The sequence below is a fragment of the Cuculus canorus genome, chromosome 1 (assembly GCF_017976375.1).
Source record: "Cuculus canorus isolate bCucCan1 chromosome 1, bCucCan1.pri, whole genome shotgun sequence".
NCBI lineage: Eukaryota > Metazoa > Chordata > Aves > Cuculiformes > Cuculidae > Cuculus > Cuculus canorus.
Genome location: NC_071401.1, coordinates 82448581 through 82473275, shown reverse-complemented (window position 1 = coordinate 82473275; position 24695 = coordinate 82448581). Strand labels below are relative to the sequence as shown.

At 42.3% G+C, this 24695-nt stretch overlaps 1 protein-coding gene across 1 annotated transcript in view; it reads right to left on the bottom strand.

Moving 5' to 3' along the window:
* Positions 1-24287, bottom strand: part of SMS (spermine synthase) — a 56470-nt gene extending 32183 nt beyond the window's left edge. The window contains exons 1-2 of the mRNA XM_054087771.1: positions 24129-24287; positions 6101-6221 (exon numbers count right to left, since the gene is read on the bottom strand). Of these exons, the coding sequence (XP_053943746.1) occupies positions 6101-6221; positions 24129-24177 (170 nt within the window). The 5' untranslated portion in view covers positions 24178-24287. The remainder of the gene's footprint in view (positions 1-6100; positions 6222-24128) is intronic.
* Between the last annotated feature and the right edge of the window lie 408 nt (positions 24288-24695).

Genomic DNA, 24695 nt, shown 5'->3' with positions numbered 1-24695 from the left:
AAATTGCCCAGACTAGTAGCATTAAGGCAACAGCAGCAGGTCAAGGCTGAACACACAGAAGACTTACTGGCTTTGATTAGCAGAGAGCAAAGGCTATGCTGGTTTTTAATTCACACTTGTCTGCTTAGCAGAAATCATGTGAATGCAGGTTTTCAGTAGCAGCAGCTCCAACAATATTTGGAGGGCAGGTTTTTAAGAACCATAATAATACAATTTGTTTTCTACTCTGAAAATATAGTAGAGGTTACTTTACAATCCAAATGAGGGGGAAAAATGAAATACATTAATTTTTCTTCAAAAGTCTCCCCTTCTGTACGTTGTTTTGAGGAAAAATTTAATTCCCATTTTCAAAATAAAACTACCATACCTTTGGTGTGTGCTCCCTATACTTTCATAAAAGCAGTGAGGGAAAAAAAAGCTCAGCAAAGAGGAATGTTCTCCCTTTCACCGGGCAACAAAATCTGCACATGAAATGCAGCCCCCACTGTAACAAAGCCCCATTCCTTGCTGCCCCATCTTCTAGGGCAGCACTCAAGCTTTTTGTGCTTGCATGCAAACGAGTTTCAACAACAGAAACAATTCTATCCAGTACTACATCTTGCCACTTAACAACAGGGAAGATCAGGTGTTAAGAATTAAATTCCAATTGCACAAATCAAAGAGTAACCAAAACAGAGGTTTTGGATGAGCATCCTCTTTACTGAAAAAGAACCAGAAGCAGGAAGGATCAACACATTCTAAGCCAAAACATGTATCCTACCTTAATTACTTGTACTGAGAAGTAAGAAACATTGGGAACCTGCATATCTGAGGAAGAATTTTCACCACCACACTCTGGGAATAAAACTGGGTAGACAGACAGGTATCTACAAACTCCTCTCCAGGACAGTTCAAATACTCAAAAAATAGCTTGCCAGTAAAAGCAGCATCTGTCAAATTACTCAGGAGAGAAGAAATTAAAACCTGCTTATAATAAGAAATCCTGAAATAATAAAACAATCATCACAACATTGTTTAAATCCAATTCTTCAGCCCCTTTTTGCTGAGTAACTCCACAAATAAACTACAATATTTTAGATTGAAACAAAGAGCAGAGGAATGTTCATCTGTTCCTTTAAAATACACCAAGTAACATATAGAATGGTTAGGAAAATACTAACAAAAAAAATTAAAAGCACTCACTCTTGTTCATGATGTTAACATAGAACAGTTCGGGTTGGAAGGGACCTTAAAGATCATAATCTCTGTGACATACAAAACTTCAATCAGGTAAATCTTGCACTGTTGTGAACAGTGAAGTCAAATGCTACTAGAATTACACTTCTCTAAACAAGAATTCAGACAGAACAGAAACCGAAAATGGATGCATTCAGGGAAGGTCAAAAGTTTTTCTAAAGGACAGTTTTCTACTCAGAAACAGTGACTAAGTTTCACATTTTGTGGGTTTTTAAAGAACTTTCAGGTGCAGCATGACAAAAGAAGGAATGTGGATGCATGAAAAAAAAACCCTGGTAGCTGTACATGGCAGAATAATAGCATCACTGCTTATGAGCAAGCATTACAATACAGTATTAGTTGAAAAGACACTTAATTTCTGGTGATTAGATTTAATGATTTTCTCCTTATCCTAGTTTTAATGACTTCTAAAAATTTAAGATATACTGGGCCTATGACTCTGCAAAGTACCATATACATTAAGTGAGATAACTTAACATTCCTAACTGTTTTTAACTGTCCAGTCTAAGCTAAACTAAGTGACACTTAAGTAAAAACAGGTGCTTAAGGTGACCCAGAACACAGTTTGGAAACGAACTAAACGAACTGACGAGCAGTCAGGAAGACTGCTGTGGTCCCTAAATTGAGACACTGAGCTCCTCTCCTGTGTGTGCTACTGTTCCCAACCCGTGGATGGGGATACAGTAGCATGCCCATCCACTCACACCGAGAAAGACAAGGACTCGAGTGGCTCAAATGAGCCATCTCCTGCCCAGCTCTAGAGACTTGTGTCGACAACCCCACCAGTAAATGCTTTCAGCTGAACTTCCCTCAGTTAGGTCCTCTGTCAGAGGAAATCACAAAGTAAATGGATCAGGTAGAGTTGGACAGTGACTTTTGCTTGCTTAACTTCAGACAAAGGAGAAGGGGATCTGTTGGTTTGGTAATGACAACAGGAAAGCATGGCCTAATCCCCCAAATGGGCTCCAATTCGTTTAACAACTGTCCTCCACGGGGCTGTTAAAAGGTATATTTGTCGAAGATAAAGGTTTGTCAACTGCAGTGCCCACTATTCAACAATCTGTAAGCAGCACGAGAACCCTGCAGGCTATGAGGGTTATCTCTGCAGATTTAGTATTGTATACACTGTTTAACAAGACATTACCTCATCTCGAACACTTTTTCCTGGGATTAGCACCCAGCTTGTTACCTCAGGTGTGCATCTTTGTCTTGCAGTGGCAGAGTCACCTATGGCTTGTTAAAAATGTGTTTGTACGTGCATACTCAAAAACTCTATTCCCATACAGCACCAACTCATCCATCTTTCATCCTGGTGAAGGTTTGTGCTCAGTAACACCCATACATCCTTACAGGAAACTGCGCATGACATCCACTCCTTGACGACATTTTTCTGCTTTTTACTACAAGACACTTCATTTTCAGAAGCATACTGTTTTATAGGGAAAGAACACAAAGTCTACATGCCCTAGCTCATTTCTTCTCAGTTGTGTCAGATTTTTTTTTTAATTAGCATAAAAATCTTATATTTTAGGTCTCTAAAATCAAATGCAGCCATAAAATGGCTAGCACTAAAATAAAGCTTGTATCATTTCTTAACACTCACGAAGTGTTTGTGTCTGTTTTGCAGGGCTTCTTTAACTGTCCAGTCTACTAGCTTTTAAGTGTTCATACACTTATTTGCTTCAGTTGATGTTACATGATGTAGCTTTGTTTAACAGAAATATGCCATTTAAGGCTGCCTTAGGAAAGTACATACTTTCTTTAAATGATCTGAAAATTCATGTAAACAAAAAACTGCTGAGGTCCCAGAACTCCCAGAAAGTTCTCCTGCATATGCTACTGTTCCCTAACTCAATGTTGAATGGGACTATCAAAAGCACTGACACCAATACAGACAATAATTTGTCTAGCTAAAGAGAATCATTTCCAGGGAAGATAGATCCGATATGCACTGGATTTTAGACAAGGAGTATAAAGGAAAGCAATAACCTTCATTGATTTGTTTAACACCACACCAGAAAAAAAAAAAAACAGCCACTTGCAAAGTGAAAAACCTCCTCTCATTATTCCACTCTTCCACATGGCTCATTCTTCAGTTTTGAGGCAGTATCACAAACTGCAATTCCTTATTGTGTTTAGGATGCTCTTCTGGATAAAGAAGTTCAACTATTTCCAGACCACTTTGTATCAAAACTTTGAAAACTTATTTCCAAGGGTTAATAGTTTTCATTAGCAAATACAATTTTTGAACTGATATTTGTACACAATTTACCATTAAAGTTACAAGAATAACTTCGCAAGCTCAACTGAAACTTTGACAGTTGTTTCCCATGGGGAGACCATTCACAGTTGGAGTATTGACTCAGATGGTGAAGCATCATACACACTGGCAAAACAAGGAAAGACAAAGCTGTAGCACCTGTATACATACAAAGAGAAGGAGACTTCCACACCCGACCACTAAAAAGCCAAACATGTCAAATGGAGAGTGAAAGAGCAAGTCAGACAGCCTGTCGGGTAAGGCAAAAAATGGTGCTGCACACTCATGTCTTTCTTGGACACAACAGTATTTAGGGTATCTTTAAGTTCACATGTTTTCATTAAACTCTTTCATATTTCTTACTGCGACTTGGTAAGACTAACAGTGCTGGTCCTGGAGATGCCTAGCTTATGATGCTATTAAACATACAAGAATCGGTACATGACTAAACTGGTTGTGCTTGGCCTGCAGGGCTCAAGGAGCTGAACTCCCCCAACATCAGGCAGGCCACATCCTTGCTTACACCATTTAGCCCCAAGCTCTTCCTAGGTCCCACATGGTATTCCCATGGCTACAAGACAGCGACATTTCTCACTCAACCCATCACCAAGTGCCATATCAAGGCACCTGAAGTGACAGAAAGCCTCTGCTGCATTTACCAGGGAAGAATTTTACATCAACCTGACAGTGCATTCCCAGTGCGTGGCATAAGGGTTGTATGCGAGAGGAGTGAGGCCACTCATTACAACTGCACAACAACAGAAGCTGCCCAAGCCGTGCAGCCTCATCAACACTGCCCTTTTGGAGAGGATTCTGGAACAAACCAACCCAACACCCTGCCAGCTGACAAGCTATTGGTGTAGCCCTGAAGAAGCTCAGGAAGCAAGCCAGCAGTCCGCAGCAGTTTAGATGTCCAAGAGATCGCTCTTGCTTCACAGCTTTTTTTACTTAGCACAGTACATAGCAGCAAGAGTTATCTAGAACCAAGACTTAATATGACAGATCTTCCCGACCATCCTTGAAGGAAGGCCACTAGGCCCACCTCCCCATCCTCACAATAACAGTGCTGTGAACTATCTTCACATGCAAAACCTTAAGCTGTATTTAGCAGCACTGTGAAAAGCTGGATGATTCCAAGCGTCACACTGCTGGACAACACAAGATCAACCACAGTAAAACATACAGGAAAACCTTTAAGAATAAGTAAGAATGCTCAGCAATTGCTGAAGCACACGGTCTTTCAGGGAACAGCATCCTGTTCTCCCCACTTCCCCCTCCCACACTATCTACTTGATAGTCCTGAAAAGCACTCAAACTGACTGGGAGGTAGATTTCATTTTCAGTTCTCCAATATATTAAATTCCCAGGCCTATAGTCGGAGCAACAAGGATATACCCATAGGAGCTCTGCTTTACCATTGAAACTGATAACTTGACCAAATTTCTTCTGTTACTATGAGTGCACTGTACAGCAGTGCACAGGTATGTCGTTCCCACTAATTTCTCCCCACCTATCCTACACAGACGTGTCAACTTTACATCCTTCCTCACCCTTCCCCTTCAAGCATTCAGTAGTGCCATACTCCAGCACTTGAGGAAGTGAGTGGAATTTGCAAAACTAGTCATTTTCAGTTGACAGCATAGTAAGAGAAATCAAGGTAGGTACTTTAAAATGTAGAGTTTTATAAGGACCTTAGAGATGCTTCTAGACACCAGTAATCTGGATTTTCCTTCCGGAGACAGTGCTTCTCTCATTATAGGGAGAACTTAAAAATCCTTAGGCAGTTCTCATTTTACGAGTATAGCCTAATGAGTTGCTTACCAGGACACTCAGGAGAAGAGAGACAACAAATTAAAGCCTATTTAGCTTAACTCTAACACTAAAGAACAATGATCTAAGCAGAGATTTCAAAAAGAACAAAAGCAGCAACTACGACAATACATGGCAGAACAAGTAACTGAAAACTGAAAACAAAGTGTAACAAAATTATGGCAGCTACTAATAAATAGGCCAGATAAATGCATATAGTAATTAACTAACCCTGACACTGTAAAGCAGCTTCAGGAAACAGAGAACAGGCTTTCGCTTACCATTATATCCCAGCATATTCTGCTTACGTGAGCACGACTAATGACGCTAACCACCTCTGCCACGCTGTTAGCAGCTGCTTGAGAATTTGAGTGCATAATAGTGTTTAAAAGCACATATAAGACAGGAATAGAGTTTTCATCATTCACATTGCTAAGGTTCGACTTGAACGTATTTAGACATATTCCATCATCAGAAGAATTACAAATACATTTAACTGACTTGAGTAGTCCTGCATCTGGAAGGACTGGCCCTGAAAGCAAGACACTATACAATGTTGCTGCAACAATATAGCTCAGATTTACCAATTCAACTGTTCAGATTTCCAAACTGCAAGATGATATAGACAGACTATCAACAGTATTCCGCTTTATTTTAGTCGCTTCACACACGAGGCTGTTAAGAGAACACATCATCCTGCCTACGTCCCAGAAGGGGATACAATACAGGTACAAAAACATTTGCAAAACAAGACAAAAGGGACAATCTATAGGGAAGAAAAGAAAATCCACTCACCTGCCATTTTTTTTTACGTAGGTTGCTAAATAGCCATGGTCTTCCCAGTTATGAACTGTTTCTGTCATTCCCTGCTCCTGAAAAACGGGCTGTAGACCTTTAAGAACAGCATTGCAATCAGCTGCAAGATTAAAAGAAAAAGAAAATATTGGTAATGATTTTCCACCTAAATCAGTTCTGCTTTTTTTTTTTTATAAGGCTGAATAGGTTTTGCTGGCAGCCTGGTAAACTTTTCCTTTGGCTTCCATCTGAATGAAGAACAGCTTTCATGTACCTCTTTCCTCTCCCACCCTATATGCCCAGAAATATTCCTCAGTGCAAGACGATACAAACTTTTTTTTTTAAAATCAACCTTTACCCTTGAGCAAAAGTGTTTATCTACAATGGATTAGCAAGTGTATTTTATCATGCTACTATTAGCAACTTACACTACCACAGTCCAAGCAAGTCCTTACTGATGTACTTACTTTTAACATCACTCAAAACACATACAGTCCCAGAAAAGTCACAGCACTGACAAGAAACTTTGTAGTTTCCCTGTCTTACAGTTCAGCATTTTTCAAAGGCCCTGAAAACTAGACAGAGCAACTATCGTATCCACCCTACCCCACAGACACTACATTTTTCTACATCCAGGACAGAGAAAGGCTCCAGATCAAGTTTTCACGATGCCATGGAAGAGAGCTCTCACTTAGAAAAGCCTACAAAAATTCACTTGGAAGTAACTGAAGAAGTTACTCTGGTGATTACCTTCACAAGCAAGGTGGTTATTTTTCTATTAAGGTATATCTTCAGTCACGAAGTGGTGATTTCAGAAGTCTCAGGTTTACTTTACACAATAGTTTGGGGGGGGGTGTTTAAACAATCTTTATTACAGCTATTTTAGATGCTCCATTCAAATACAGAAGTCACAAGTTCTGTCAGTGGATTTTGGCATTGACAAGGTGAGTTAGTGGAGGATGCTGGTAAAGCTGCAGCTACCAGAATGGGAACAAAACTGGGAGGACTGTCATACCAGTAGTATCAGTGAGAAGACCTAAAAAAATATTAATCTACTACTGCCCTAGTGAGGCAAGTATAATTTCTGCTTCACAAACACAAAATTAAGCCACTGTGGTCATGCAATCTGTCAATAATGTAACCAGGATTAAGCCTCCCCAGAAAAACTACCTGGCAGAGCCACACCACGGAGGTACAGTTTATAACCAAACGCTTCAACACTACACATCGTTACCCATGTCTCAGCTTAAGGAGTTACTCCCAAGGTAACGGCTTTGTTTTCCTCCCTGCCCACAAATGCAGAAACCTTAGAAACCAGTAAGTGCAGCCTGCAAATGTAATCACGGATAGCTTCCAGGAAGTTACTGATCTGTACAGCCTTCAAACAAATGAACAACAGCAACAAAAAAAAAAAATCTATATCAAGTAAATCAAAGTTTATCTATCATATCTACACAACTCTGCAGCAGACCAAGCTGAAAACCTGATTACCCATTTGCCCTTCTATAAAGCCTGGACTGAACTACCACTTTACATTTTAACCAGGCTAAAAAAAAAACCAAAGAGGTACAGCATTTCCTTTACTTTTCCCTCAACACAAAGTCAAGAGCAAACCAATTCCCCAATAACTTGGCAAGGGTATTCAGTGAAAGTGGAAAGGTCTTCCTTTTTACTGCTCATACCATTTGATCTTGAATGCACATTCCAAGGTAAATATTTACTTTTCACCTTCTATGCCTCACTCAACTCCCCATGCTGCAAGTTATGGGTAAATAGAACCAAGAAAATATATGTCCTGCTGGACAACAGTGAATGATTTAACTGCCAGCCTCATCTCCATTGGTAGTACTATTGACAATTTTTATCCCACCCCCATAGTTCACTAATACTACAAAGTTTTCTTTCTTCCCTACCTTCTTGTCAAAGTCTGTATCATTTGCACCACTACATTTTTATTCCTCCTACCTACCATCAGTCATGTACAACCACAGCACATGGAATAACTAAGGCTCAGAGTACACAGTTTATCTGCCCAGTAACTGTGGTTTCAGTAGTAGTAAGTAGACCAAAAATCAAGTCAATGTGCTTTTGGGACATCAAAAGCATAAAAGAAATGGGGCACAGTTCTCAAACTGCTTCCAGTCTCTGTGGCTTTATACTGAGAAAAAGGAACTTTGCACTGCTCACTTTAAACTTGCAGCTGCAAACATGCACCAGAACTCTTTCTGGGGAAGACACAAGCAGCTGCTCTAAAGCCTGCACATTCACAAAGAAACTGTCACTTCAGACACATGGCCTCCTCTTCTTGCTTGGTATTTGCTTCTTTGTCCCACACTTACCTTCTGCCTCATCTTTTACAAAACTCACTCTCATGCCCTTCCCATATTTCTTTCTTATGTCACCACCACAACATTAAACAAGAATTCAGTTTAATAACACATACCACACCTTTCCAGGCCAGCAAGTTAGCACTACATCCAAACTGCACTAGTATTCAACTAATACTCAGTCCACTTCACTTTCACTTGAATATCTTGTAGGAGCTATAGTAAGATGGAGAACAGGCTCTGGAAGAGCTGAAAGGCTCATACCACATTTAGCCTATCTGCTTTCAACAGTTTTCAAGGATTTCTGCTAGAAGCATCTTGGCAGATACTGCAGGACAAATCAGATATTTTACTGCTCCATGAATATAATCCTTCAAAAGCCACTCACCACTCAACAGCATTTCTTTGCTAAGCAGCCATGTATAAGCTTGACTGAGTTCTTCCTACTATGTGACTTCGCTTTAGGAAATTAAAACAACATCCTCTTTCATCAGGTCTCCTTTGGGTTACAACACACAAGATTTGCCTTGGAGGGCTAATAAAATCTTCAAAGTTGGTCACTCCTTTTGAAAGGGTTTGAGGCATCAGCTGTCGCTTGATGGCATCAGGAAGTTTCAGCCATCTCAGGATCTCTCACCTAAATCCACTTGCCACCACCCTACTCAAAACTCAAATATGCTATATCAAGCACTGATTATCAAACAGGACAACAGCAATTACAAAAGCAACATCTTTAAATCTACAGTAAAATATTAATTCAACTAGTCAATTATTTGCTATTTAGGAACAATAACTCTGGTCAGCAAGCATGAAACTCTAAGTATTTGATAATTTGCCAGAAGGGATGAACATGCCCAGAGTTCCAACTCTAGAGAACAGAAACAAAAACACTGTGCATAAGATTTGATAAATGTACTTCAAGAGTTAGTGTCCAGTTAAGTCAAAGAGTTTGGAAACCCAGCACACTTGAGATTTGGAGCAGTTGCAGACATTTCTGAAGTTTCAGCAGTGAAGAAGCCATTATCTGACAGTGATGTGTGAACATGAGCCCAGCTCACAGTCTAGAGTTACTGTAGGCATTCAATCTGCCCTCATGCATGACACTGGATAGTTTCACCCAACACTAATCTGCAACTGAGCCAGACTTATCTCTAAAAATATTCTGGTTTAAGACCTCCTCATACCAGAGGATTGATAAAATCTTAGTTAACTATGGGAACAGATTAGTTCTCATTTGAAGGTATTCACCCCATTTCCAACTTCAAAACTTTCTTACCCTGATCTTGAATCATTTCCTCTAGCAAGCAAGACTGTAATTCAACATGCATTTTTCCCTTAGTGCTTACACTTTGAATAGATAAAGGTGAAGGAAAAAAAGAAATCAAATTAAGAGAACCACTTTATTAAGTACACTAGGAGCCAAAATGCAGAATATGCTAATAGCAAAAAGCAACTTGAATCACTAGCATAATGTTTCAGTTCAGTTATGTAATACTTCAGATATTACATCACTGGTTTGTACAACTGGTTAGGCACTCTGCCTGTCAACTCCAATTCTTAACAAAAAAAAGACTCTCAGGAAAAGGAAATGTGCAGAGTCAAGCTGGGAGGCTATCAGGTACAAGTGATGAAGGGAATACACCCAAGAATAGGTTCTTTTCTAACCAGGTGAGTGCCAAGGGCAGTTCAAGAGGAGAGCAGCAGGAGGCTGAGCCTGCAACCTGCTGCAGTGGCACACCTGACTGCTCTGGCACCAAGCCCACCGGAGTCAAATCAGGCAATTCATGGTGCCTCCTTTCATCACTACTTACTGCTAATACAGTAACCAGGCTCAGAAGTGTACAGAGGCTTCTCTCATTCATAGACTAATCTGAAGTATTTTTCCAACACCAATATTGTATCTCAATCTTAATCGTCAAAACTCCAGAATTAGGAGTGTGCTACAGAAATGCTTAGTAAGCAAAATGTACTTAAATTTTAACATCCAGAGATGAGGAGAAACTCATGCCCAAGATTTTTTTAATCACTAAAACAAAAAATAATAAGAGACAACTTGCTACAGATTACAGAAGGCCAAAATTCTCATCCTACTAGCTCCTCCTCTACCCCATACATGAGGGTATGGGGCAGTACATAATAGTCTGTACGTAACTGGATACTGTTCTGTCAACAATTCCTGCACAGTAATCTTTCTTAAAACTTTGGAAGTTTCAGAAGAATTGTACTCCTTTTGTCCTAGTTAAAAGCATCTTCCTGCACAGAAAGTGGGCACACAGACAACACAAGTGTTTAAAACAGACTATCCAGAGAGGCTTCCACAGAAGTATCAGAGTTCAGAATGATAACAACACTTACCTAAACTGGTCCTTTTCCTCCAAAAACTAAAAAATATGCCCACAAGAATGAAAGGACTCCTTCCAAGAACACTCCAAAGCCCCTGTTTTAATTAATGCCCAAAACAAAGAAGCTAGCTTTTGCCTAACATATTAACAGGTGCAAATGAAAAACAGTTGGCTTTAGGAACAGAAACCTCCTGGGTAATAAGTTTGGAAGTCTCCCACCAGAATCATCCCACACGCAGGAAGAATCCTTTGTTTCGCCCTTGCCAGCTCTGTGAAAACAGTAAATAGTAGAAATTCATACTAAAATTACTCCTTTCAATCAATCTGCACCTGTGAGAATCAACCTCATGTTGATTTATACACAAAAGTCAACAAATCACACACACCATGAGGCTTAAAAAGTGGCAGCATGTGGAAGTAGTCACCTACTGCTCATCTACCCATAAGAAAACAGATTCCTAAAGTTTTTACAGATTTTGTCCCCCTACTCCTACTCTGAGGACTTTCAGCTACAGTGAATATGGGCAAATCAAGCTATACTGCACAACAGCAAGTGCATGGACTTACTAGCACATCCATGAAATCACCAGTCAATATAAATCACTCAGTACATCCAAGTGTCTCTTTTGACATTGTAAGTAAAATAATCAGAATGAATTCTCAAATGAAAGATACTCAGCTACCAACAGGACAAATTCAGCCCTCATTCTTCCCCTACGCTATCATTACTTTTATACCAGTTCAGATTGCTAATTAGAATACACACAAAACATCCACACGATATAACAAATCTCTCTGCCAGCCAACAGAAATCTTTAATGTGGTATCTAGAGCATTTCTGAGAGCTTAATAGCGTTTCCCCTTATAACCTCTACAATTCCTCTTGCCATAAGGGAGAGGTGTGGGAAGCATCCAAAGCCAACTCACAACATGTATTTTAAGATTTAGTCCTGACACAAAAAGGAGCAAGGAAAGCTGAAAAAGCACTTAAGCCACTGATGTGACCATACCCTCTAAGCAAGCCTGTAGTTTACCCGAGGTCTGATTTCTCTACTTTAAGTCAATTCTGTAACATCCCTCTGGCACTGCTGGGTCAGGTAGCTACCACAGAACAGCAGGGGTTTAAATGGGCCTCAAATTGTCTCATTCAATTCCTTGCTCAGAGCAAGATCAATGACAGCAAATTGTTTAAGGCCATGAGCAGTCATATTTTTGCTCTCCATAGACTGAGACTCTACTGCCTGTGTGGGTAACCTGTTCCCATCTTCTACCATTCTCACAGTGAAAAATGTTCTCACATTCAGCTCAAGTTTCACATTTCAATTTCCGCCCAATGCTTCTAGGCCTACCATAGAGGCCATCACTGAGGGAAATCCAGATCCATCGTCTCCATTTCCTCCATCAGGTATTTTATTTATCTATATATTATTTGTCACAACACTTAACAACAGGGCTTAGCAGTGGACTAGGCAGTGTTAGGTTAACAGTCAGACTTGATCTTAAGGGTCTTTTCCAACCTAAAACATTCTATGTGGATAAGATCCTCCAAGGCTTCTCTATCCCAGCCAAGCAGTCCCAGTTCATCCAACCTCGCACTGTACGACAGATGCTTCAGTCCTTTCACCATATTCATGGCCCTATACTACTACTCCAGTAGGACCAAGTCTCTTGTACTGGGGAGACTAGTAGTGGACCTGACACTCCAGATATGCTTCACCAGGGCTGAGTTTAGGGGAAGGATCCCAAAGCTGAAAGCAAAGTTGTCCCTAGCCTGTACTTGTGGTATGGGGTCATTCTTCCCAGGTCCAGAACTTGGCATTACTTCTGGTTGAACTCCACTGGGTTCCTGTAGGCCACGAGTACCTATATTGCATCAATTACCCCTCTCAGTTTTTTGTCATCTGGAAGCTTGCTAAGGATGCACTCTGTCCTGATGTCCACGTCATTAATGAAGAAAAAGTGCATTCACCTCTCCTTGAATATGTCATTGACCAAAATTTTCTTGCAGTTTCAAAATCACTAAATAAAATCGTAATAACAGTTATCAAAGTAACACAAAATATATAGGGGCTTTCAAGTAATAGTAGTGCACCAACATTTAAAATAGATCATACAGTTATGCATCACCTTTATGGAATAATAAGTACCTTAAATCTTCATCCAAATCCCTAATGTCAATGTAAAGAGAACAGAGCTACCCCACCACTTTTCCCTAGCCCTTCCCATACAGCAATAAAAATTCAAAGTGAACAACCAGCAAGTCATTACTTAAATGCTAAGCGAGAATTCAGCCAAACACAACCGCATGGACACTGAAGAGAAATGACTGGGCTTCAGCTTCTGCAAGCAGTGCAAAGTACATGCATATATGAAAACAAAAAACATCATTCCTAGAGATGCAGTCTGCTTAGCTTATGTTACCTAAAAGTCAGTAGCATAAAATCACCTTTTCCCGCGTCCTACTTCCTTCAAGCTCTGATATGGAGATTCAACACAAAACCCTAAGTTCTCAGCAACTACAAATCTATCAGCTCCATCCACTTTCGTAATGAAAAAAAAAGAATTAAAGAAGTTACTCTTTCACCCTTCCTCTATCCAATTTCTTTTATTGGGACAGTGAAAGTTTATTGCACACATAAAAACAGAAGCAATGTTGTATACTGAATACCCCATGCTGTTTTGCAAATCTGAGGTTCCTGAAGTTTTCTATAGCCTCAGCCTCAATAAAAACACATTTCAACATCAATGATATTCAAGCCTTACCATCTGTCCTTCACAGGTACATAAGATCCTAGTTACTGGATGACAGTTTTAAAACATCTATTATCAAATTGCAGAATAATGGCATTATCACATATCAAAGTACCACCAGCAACCATATAGTCAGAGTAAGACTAATTTGAAACAGCGTTACACAGAACAGCTGTGATTTTACCTGTAAGATCACTTCTGCAAGGTATCTTATAATTTGAAATTCAACATCGAGAACAGGTTTGGCTCCACGTTTGAGTACAAGTGATGAGGCAGAATGCTTTCATTGACAGTATTTAAAAGCCAATATTTGATTTCCATCTAGTCTAAGAAAAAAACTTCTTCTCAAAAAGGTTAAATAGTGAGCTCTCACAAGGACAGATAGCAGTTACAAGAATTTATTATTTTAGTATATTCAAACCCAAAACACCGCAACATGGAGTTTAATTAAATCAGCGCGAGCAAAACACAGTTTCCTAGGCTATATCACAGCATTCCCACTCTTTATTTTAGTCTCTTATAATTTTTCAGCCAACTTATCATTTAAATGAGGAAGTAAAGAATGCTAACAAGGTCAGGCAGTTTTATTCTTCATCCTGTAGGATCACTGTTACAAATGCTTTCTTAGAGACAAGAATCTTTGTATTGAGGAGCTTTTCTTACTCTAATGTGACCTCTGCACATAAAACCTGCAGCAGAAGCTGAGCACCATTAATGTAAAAGGGATTCAGGTACACAACTACTTTTTTTGTCATTAAAGTAAATACCACATTCCTAGCAGCTTTGGCCATTCTACATCTATTTTACAGTTTGGTGTTAATAACCAGAATACAGCAGAGGCATGCAACCTAGGTACAGGGGGTACATCAAAACAAAACCATGTTCCCATGTTCTAATGTAAAGCTAGTCACTAGACCAATATGTCTTACCTAAACAAATAATTTCCTTCCTAGAATAAAGCAAGCACATCACACACATGTAATAGGTAGACTAGCAAGTAACTTGGGAAATCAAGCACTAAAAGCAAACTTGTCCTAGGTTATCTACTGCACAGAGTTCCTGCTTGTGGATTCGTAAGTACCTGAAGGATCAATCTTGATGACTCCTGCATCACACCACACTGGCAAAGTTTAAAAAGAACCCATCACAGGGACCTATAAAAGGTTAAATAGGTTTTTTTTCTCCTTATAAGCTTTTGGCAAAACTTTTAGAAGGCCCTTATTGCTGTTCAGAGCACTTGAGGGACCATTTTTCACCTGGCTATTAGAGGAACGTTTTTCAGTTAATTTGGGCAAGTCCTACAAGATCATTCCACAAACAAAAGAAATTAACTTCAAGACACCAAGCATGAAGAGTTCTGAAAGCCAGGACAGCTCTGAAGGATAAGTTATTGAAGTACTACCCCCTCAAAAACAAACACACAAATAGAATAGAAGCAGCAAAGAACTACCAGGTTACTCTATGTTTTAGTCTCTCACATACAGACTTAAAGAACATTTTAAAAAAAAAAGTCTCTCCCATTCCTTTTTGATAAAACCATAAAGTCACAGAACACTTTGAATGGAAAGGGACCTTTAAGGTCATCTAGTCCAAACACTGTTGCTCAGAGCCCTGTCAGCCTGACCCTGAACGTTTCCAGGGATGGGTGTTCTACCATCTCTCTGGGCAACCTGTGCCAATGCTTCACCACTTTCACTGTAAACAATTCTTCCTTGTACCCTAATCTATCCGCTGTTAGTTTAAGACCACTACGCCTTGTCCTACTGTAACAGGTCCTGCTAAAAAGTCTCTCATAAGCCTCCTTTAGGTACTGAAAGGCTGCTATAAGGTTTCCCCAGAGCCTTTTCTCCAGGCTGAATCACCCCAACTCTCTCATCCTGTCTTCATAGGCGTTTGATCCCTCTGATCACTTCATTACCCTCCTCTCAACCTGCTCCAACAAGTCCATGTACGCTTTAAAAGTGATTTTCCTATACCTGGCATCTAATTGCAACTAGTTATGAAACAACATCCAATTATGGATTTTGAAAGGCAGATCTTCTGGAATGGTGCACAACAGGTCACCAGAAGTCCTGCCACTCTCTCATAACTGAAAGACAGACCACTTATAGGCCTACATAAGTAACAGTGGCTGACATTCTGCAAGTCAAATGGCAGTTTAATAATCACACAAAAGTTTAGTTAAGAAAAAAGCTTTTAAACTTGTTTCCTTTTCCATTATTGCTACATTACCATCTAAGACTGTTTTAAGTGGAAAAATTCATAATAAATAAATTCACTATTCTTTAATACAGAACCAAGATTTGCTTATCTAGCAAAGTATTTGTCATACTGTTCTGGACAACCCACAAATAGTATCTTTCATATTTCAAATATTAAGTCTCATAACAGACTCTTCCAGACTTGCTGCTTGATCAGCCTTAATTCTGCAGTGGAAAGACAGCATTTCATTGAACTCCCTGCAACTCATCTCAATAGATTATCAATACTGAGCAGAAGGCAAAGAGGTAAGCCAAAGGCATATGCAAACCAACATTCTCATGCCCAAGTCTGGCATATCACCTTTACAAAAAGCATTGATACACTCTGAAAACTTACTTCATACGACAGCTTAATCCTTAACATCAACAAATATTGGTTTAGTGTCTCAGCTCCACCGATTTCATTTTCTTTCCAGTCTCTCATTTGTCTTCATTGTCTCTCCCAGTAACGCATAAACTGAAGTCCATCAACTGGCATATAAAGACTGTTCACATTTTAAATATTATCACTTGTTGAAATATCTGTAGCCCTCCCATGAAGAAAAATAGCTAAAGAGAAAGCGTACTTGGTAATAGAACTTCAGCATGCCCAAATAATAGCAGCTGTCCTGCTCACTTACATCAAACCACTTTCATCACCTTGATCATGTAAACAGATTAACTAGTACTGTCACGTGTACGTCTCTTTTCTTCCAAGGACCTTGCTATTAAAAAGGCATGGTCAGAGAAGTACACCTGAAATGGGAAATATTGATGTGTCAAAAGCAGTTTTTATTTCCTGTAGGAAACCAGACCCTCACAGAATCTATATCCTGTGCTGTGAACATTCACCTTTGTAGGTGACAGTTCCTTTCTGTCTGAGCAAGCAGCCATTGAATATTTGACATCATGCTGGAGATTCAGATAACATTTTCAGAGTTTCACTTATAAAGCACTTCACTCTTCAAAACTGGAAACCAACAAAAGCAGGAAATGAGTACACAGCAGTCCTTCCTGCTAAAAATGGAAAGCTACCAATTCTTGTATTAATGCCTCCTCACAAGCCCCATTTGTGCTCTGACACAGCAAGGCAGTTCTTGGTCCAGGCCTGTCAGAATTAGACCAAGATCTGTCAGGTTCAGCTCACAGCAGCCCAGCCAAGACCACAGGCTGAGCCCACACCGCTCACAGAGGCTGCCAAGGGAGCACCACTAATATGGACCCATTCCTGAATTGCAGCTGCAAGCTGGCTGCAAACACACCTTTGGCCAGGGTTGCTTGTAAGACTTATCTTCAGAGGCATTTACTTGAGTCTTGTTTAACCTTTATTTGCATAGTCTTCACATACAGATCACAGACAAGGAGTTAGCAAATTTTGATAACAGACTAGAAATCAATACAGTAAAGAGATAACATGCAGATGATATGCTATCAGTGTAATCGGATGTTTCAGCACTTCAGACAAGCCAATACTTGACAGAACCAGTCAAATTGAGCTACAAGGTTCAGAGACTGTGTTGCCCCCACATTCTCAAATACACTTAATATTTTTACTGCTAACTGCAGCCAGCTCATGAGGCAGAGTTGCTTCTAAAAAAACCAAAGTCCTAGCATCTCTAGTACATTAGGCAACAAAATCAGCCATTACATAGAACATCCATTTAAAAATAACTATATAGAGCCAAGTGCTCAAAGGCTTCTAAGATAACATATAGAAAACTCAATGAAACTGCCAAACGTTTAGTTTTAGTTTAACCCTCTCCTTCATACACAGGATTCAAACTTATTTGTGGAAAAACTCTGCAAGAAACATCAAGTTCTCAATGCCAGTCACCTCCATCTGCTTTTTCTGCTATTTCCACACTTCTTGCAGGATGAACTAGAATCAACAGCTAAAATTGTTGACTATCTGCTTATTAAGCCAAACCAGCACCAACTTCAAACTGTCTTTACAATTTACAGTATGCAGCTCAACACACAAGCAGTGGAACTGCACTGATTGCACAGGTAAAAGATGAGGTAGAGATTTCAGAGATGGTAGTGAGAAACGGCCAATATAGCACCCTTCCTCTTCATTTCTCATAAACAATTCTGGTTTGGGGAAAAAATGCCTCAGAAACATCAGAATCACTAGTCCTTAAAGCAAGGGAACTCGGCTACAAGGCTACAAAGGGATGCAGAACTAAAAGCCCTGCCAATTCTTTCTCCCTCCAAATGTTTAGATCAGCAGAGCCAAGAACAAGCACCTGAAACTGCGATCTTGCTTTATGAAGAGCATTAAGACTTTAAACAAGGACAAGAATGAAAGCATTAGCTTTAGCATATGCAATTCAAAATTTTAACTATTTGATAGCCTAAGTAAAAAGCTTGGTATTGAAAGAACATTTAGCAGAGTAACTTGGGAGATCTTATAATCAAGACCCTTTTTGAACATAAACATGACCTGTTAGTTATTACTCTTTCAAGCACATCAAAAAAAACATGGGAGTATATTATGCAGTACTATTTAACAACTAACAAAGGATGTTGTTACATCTTTACACTCTTGACTGCATACTAAAACTTCACCTGACTTCATTCCTGTCTGCTTAAAAATGTTCCAGAAGTCCAAGACTGAGGATTATCAATCAAGTTAGTGGCACTTTCCTATATTGTAATGGATTCTTCAATTAAGTGTTAAATGTCTTGACTAACTTATAAAGCAGTTAATGCCTCCCACTGAAAAAAATCTCCAAAAGAAAAATTCTGTGCATTGTTTATCTCCTATAACTGCAGTTACACAGCAAGACACTAACCAAAGGAGAATATAGTGTTTGCAAGTCAAATTCAGTATATATGAGTCCAGATAGATTTCTGTTTCAGACAATTCATAAACAAAGACTCTCTTAACATATTGTCTACATTCAACAAGATTCATTCATTTACATATATTCTTAGTGATTTCCTCACTAAGTTTTTCCCCAACAAGCATCAGTGTCAGAATTCAACAGTGGACACTGCAGACAAGAACAAAGCCACTGAGAGGGCCTAAGGAGGAAGCTCAGCCCCTAAAGATCACTCCCTTTTCTATCTGCATGAACACATTAATTTGAATCACACACACACACTTTTTTTAAAAAGCCAACCATTGCCTTACCTGCACTACAGCTCTGGCATCCTCATTGTGAGCTAATTCACAGAAAAGCATCACTAGAATTTATTTCAGTAACTCTGTCAGCTCAGGTAATTGCTGCTTTCCTCCACCATCTCACTCATCTGTGCTCTGGCCCTGAATGTTGTCAGCACAACTGTTTTTGCCATGAGCTGTATAATCCTCCCTGGCAATAATCCCAAACAGTAAACTTTGACAGTTAAAACATTTTCTGACAAGTCCTTATCCTTTCAAAGCAACTCTCTGAAGCAAATAAAAAATGTCAAGAGTCTCCATATTATCCCCCTCCCATTGAAGAGACTTGAAGAACATTAATCATTTCAATACTCAACCAAGAAAACTAAGCTTATATGACATACTCACATATCAACAGAAACAATCCCACCTATGAGTAGATTTACAACATATAGTAATCAGAACTCAATTCTGTACAGGTGTAAAACACTGAGCATCTACACACTTCCATGAGTCTTTCAACTAACAACTTGAGGAGCCTCAAAGTCATCATTTTTGATTGACTAACAAAAACCTCATCAGCCTAGAAGTGAAAGCCGTGACTAGAGCCTTATATGCCCCAATTAAGGAAGGTGAACAATCTAGGTCCATTTTCATAAGAGTTCTGTTAAATCACTCTTCTTGTATTTTGTAATAGCAACCACTATGCAGACTGCCTGCTGAAGTTTTCTGCTTATCTCAGGGGCCACAGAAAAGCAAGATACTTCTGCTCAAAGGACTGAGCTTTACAGTTGCTACTTTAGTCAGCTCTTGGGAGATCATAAGAGGAAGTCAGGTTGCATTAACCAGCTATCAGATATTCAATCCTGCTTGTATCTGCCGGCCTATTATTTTTAAAAATTGATGGAAAATGCATTATTAGGAGGTATAGTTACAAGATGGACAAAAGGGCCTTTTTTTTTTTACTAATTTGTAGGTACGTAGTACTTAAAAAAAAATTTACCAGAAGTTTGAAAACTGACAGCTTTTAGTAGAGATATGTGGCTTTAGTCATCTCATGTAACCGCATTCCAAGATAGCACTGTGCTTCTCTTCTACCTCTAATCCCCCTGAATTCTCAAACCAGAACAAAGGACTTGTTTTCTCCTTTAACTCCCTACACTCATGTTTTCATTAACATTGCTGGCATCTCTCAATACCTCCAACAACTATCAACCTTACAGAAGTGACGATGTTAAACACTAAGAAATGCCTACCATTCCAATTAGTGTTCTCAAGAGTCAAGTTCAAGTTTTAATCCTGAAGAATGTGCATGACACACACCACAGCCCAATATCCCAAGAGAACTGGACAGCCTGAAGAAAACAGGGCTGCTATTGAAGGGATTTGGGGCATATGGTGAGAACGATGCACCAGAATCTACACCATTCTGCTGAGTGAGCAGTTGCTAGCTACTAGCAGCACAAGTACTAACATGCAATGAAATTGCACCCTCCTAACGCAGAGCTGCATCCTCCAGATCCTTTCACTGACATCCAAAGACCCTCATTTACTCACTGAGAGCCTCAAAGACGAAGACAAGCCACACAGAGCACAAAGAAACAAACAGACCCTGGAAAAAAATGTTACCATCTCCCATCCTCTACAGTCATGTCATACTAGACAACAGTGAAGCCTTTCTTCCCTTCAGGAATAGAAGAATAATACATAGAATCACAGAATGGTTTGGGTTGGAAGGGACCTTAAAGATCATTTAGTTCCAAGCCCCCTGCCATGGGCAGGGACACCTCCCACTAGATTAGGCTGCTCAAGGCCTCATCCAACCTGGCCTTGAACATCTCCAAGGATGGGGCATACACAGCTCCCCTGGGCAACCTGTGCCAGTGCCTCGCCACTCTCATGGTGAAGAAATTCCCCCTAGTCCTATCACTACATGCCTTTGTAAAATGTCCCTCCCCGGCTTTCTTGTAGGACCCCTTCAGGTACTGGAAGATTGCTATAAGGTCTCCTTGGAGCCTTCTCTTCTCCAGGCTGAAGAAGCCCAACTCTCTCAGCCTGTCCTTCTATAGGAGGGGCTCCAGCCCTCTGATCATCTTTGCAGCCCTCCTCTGGACCAGTTCCAACAGTTCCATACCGTTCTTATGTTGAGAATTTCAGAACCAGACAATACTGCAGACGAGGTATCACTAGAGCAGAACAGAGCAGCAGAATAACCTCTCTCAACCTGCTGGCTACAGTTCTTCTGATGCAGCCCAGGACACAGTTGGCCTTCTGGGCTGCGAGCGTGCATTGCTGGCTCATGTCAATATTCTTATCAATCGGCAAGCTTCTCATCAATAGCTACTGCATTAAACATGAACACCAATAATCATATTCAAATTACTCTGAATTATCTCACTAAAGTTGTCTATTGTGCTGAACCAAACATAAAGGAATAAAGCTTCCTCCCTCCTCCAATCCACACAGGAACACCTCTACAGGCAGTCCAACCCCCATCCCCATTTAGGCACACACATTTGCAGAAAGATTTAAACATGGTCTTCAAAAGTAAGGGGAAATGGAACAGAAAACCTACCTGAAAGCAAGGCAACACACTCTCCATATGATGACATAGTTTTTACGTCATAGGGTAGCTAATAAAACTGCTGATCATTTTCAACATCTAGCTCTACTCTTTTCTCTGGCAACTCTGACTCTGCTGCAGAAGCCAGTTACTGACGAAACCTTTGAACCCATGACAGTTCACTGAACTAAATAAGTAAAGAGGCCATTGCAGGACTGGACAGTATTCACAGAAATTGCTTTTAGACTAGTTTAACTTCTTGACTCTAGTAATGCAAGATTAGTCAAGCACAAGACACAAGAAAAATGGCAGGACTACCTTATTCGCCTTAGGTCATCACCAGAGTGGGTAAGATGCACTTAAATATATCACTGTATTATGGGAACTGGATGACTTTCACCATGAAACAGCAGAATATCCAGAAGTGCACTGCTTGGGAATAACCTACCAATATCTTTCCCCTCTGCTCCTAGCTCTCCAAAGTGCAAACACAGCAATGCCACAAAGTGCACAGCACACAGCAAAGCCCCTGCAGTCAAAAACCTCTCTCTCAAAACCAAGTATAGCCAAGATGTTATTTGTCAATGCAGTGACCTGCTTCACAGCTCCCTCCCTCCAAAAAGGGAAATAAATGGAGAGGGGGAGGACACAGCAGGTCAGCACTCAGAGGCACAACTGTGCAATGGTAAGTCCAGCCCCAGCCTGGGAACTTCCCTCACTATTCACCCACAATGCAACGATTGCGGCGACCACAATAGCTGCCCCCCTCCATCAAACCCTGTCTCCCATCTTGGCCATTAAGAAATGCGGTGGCTTCCTCAGTTGTTGGCTCGAACGTGCCCCCTGCAGAATAAAGATTTGAAGTCATCTACAGCCATTGCCAATCACTTCCTTCACGCTTTTGTCGAAGGTCAGGGAAAAACCAAAGAGACAAGGATGCTCACACACTGTCCCCGCACCTTCGCTCAGTGGGACCTACAAGCCTGCTTCACCACCACCTAAAGCATGATACTGGGGCACCGAAGCTTTGCCGGGAGCCCCAACCCACCCTTCCTCCCAAGGAACATCTCTTTATCAAGAATGATGCAGCAGAGTTGCCTCATTCACTCTTGAGTGCGGGGGCAGTAGATTTCTCTCAACATGTGTCTATGGAAGCACTGCTGCTCAACGCCATGTACTTCATTCTGTGGGTGCTCCATTCGTAGAGTTGAGTAGATAACAATCTAGTTCTCACAAACCTATCGTAAAAAGCAAGGAAGTTCCTATTTCACTGAAGACTATCTAGATCCTTTATATATTTGCAGAAACAGTCAAATATCTTATAGAAGTTTTCTGTATTGGTTCATCTATGCTCAGGGACATGGCTTAACGGCAGATAGGAATGGTTGGACTCAATGATCCAAGAGGTCTTTTTCAACCTAGTGATTCTAGGATTCTATGTATGTTTCTATTTTATTTTTTTTCCATCTTAGTGAAAGGGGTGCAGTGGAAGGTAGCCAAAAGAAAGACTAAGGAAAAGGTGGGCCCACTGTGGACCCGGGAGGAAAGACAGCACACAGAAAGGATAACTGTCCCTTGGCTGAAGAAGATCGGATCAGCGATGATTTGGGGAAACACCGACAACCCCGCCCTCGCTGCCAGCCGGAGCCCGCCGCCGTGACCGGCGGGGCGGGGGGCACCTGCACACACCGCCCCCCCCCCCCCACACACACACACTGCTGCTGCGCCGCCGCGAGGCGATCGCGGGGCACGAGGCCGCAGCGGGCGGTCCCAGGGAGCACGAGGAAAGAGGGGGGGAGGAACGGAATGGGGGCCGCGCATGGGGAAAGGGGGGATGGGATGGGATGGGGGCGCACGGGGAAAGGGGGGGAGGGATGGAAGGGGAGAACGCACGAGGAAAAAGGGGGGATGGGATGGGGGGGTTGCACGGGGAAGGAGGGGAGGGATGGGAGGCGCACGGGGCAAAGGGGTGGAGGGATGGGATGGGGGGGGGCGCCCGGGGAAAAGCGGTGGATGGGATGAGGGGCACATAGGGAAAAGAGGGGAGTGGGATGAAGGTGGAGCGCACAGGGAAAAGGAGGGAATAAATATGATGGAGGGGGGCGCAGGTTGGATGGGGTGGGAAGCCGGGGGCAGATGGAGGAGGATGGGGGATAGCGGGGGCCGCACGGGGAAGGGGGACGGAGGGAGATGGGATGCTGGGGGGGTGTGCATAGGGAAGGGGATGGAATGCCGGGGGGGGCAGGGCGCAAAGAGAAGGAGAACGAGAGGATGGAATGGCGAGGGGGAAGAGATGCCGAGGAGGGGGGGACGGGGGGTGGACGGACACAGGTAGGGAGGATGAGGAGGATGCCGGGGGGCATGGTGGCCCTGGGGAGGCACAGAGACGAGAACGATAGAGGAGGGATGCCGGAGGGACCAGCGCCACGGCGACCCCATGGAGCACAGGGCAGGATGGCGGGAGGAGCAACACCGTAGTGTCCCCGGTGCGCACAGGGCGCGATGCCCGAGGGGCTGGGGCGGGCAGATCGCGCCCGAGGGGAGGCCTGGGGAACCGGGCGCCTGCGACGCCATAGGGGGGGATGGGATGGGGAATGGGAGGACAGAGGAGGGGGAGACTAAGGAGGGGGACGACGACACACGCTCTTTGATTCCCCCCCCCCCAGCTCCCGCCCCGCTCTCCCGGCCGCGGCGGTTACCCGTGGCGCCGAGCAGGAAGTCCAGGGTGCTGTGCCGCGCTGCTGCCATAGTGAGGTAGAGCCCTGTGCCATGCCTGGAGGAGGCGGCGGCGGCGCGGCCAGTGCGGCGGGGCAGCCTATATGCGCGCGCGCGGGGGCTGCAGCGGCGCCGCGGGGCGGGGGCGGGGCCAGGGCCGGGGCGGGGCCAATGACAGGGACCCGGGCGGGGGCGGGGCCAGTGGCAGCCGGGGGTGGGGCAATGGCGGGCAGGATAGGGCAAATGGCGGTGGTGGCGGCGCGTCTGGGCGGCTTAGGGTGACCCATCGGGAGAGGAAGCGAATGTGCTGTGGCGACGCTGAGGAGAGGAACGGGCGCCGAGCACGGGGCGTTTGGGCCAGGGGATGCAGCTGCGCCTTCCCGTCAGCGAGCTCGGAAACTGCCCGGCTGGAGTCAGATTGTCCTTTAGGGTTCAATTCTTGTCCTCGTCCCCATCCCCCAGCGGAATCTCGTGATGGTGTCCCGGGGCCGGGAATCGCTCTCCATCCCTGCTGGGGCGGCTGAGCTGCCCCAGACTGGGCAGGGGCCGCC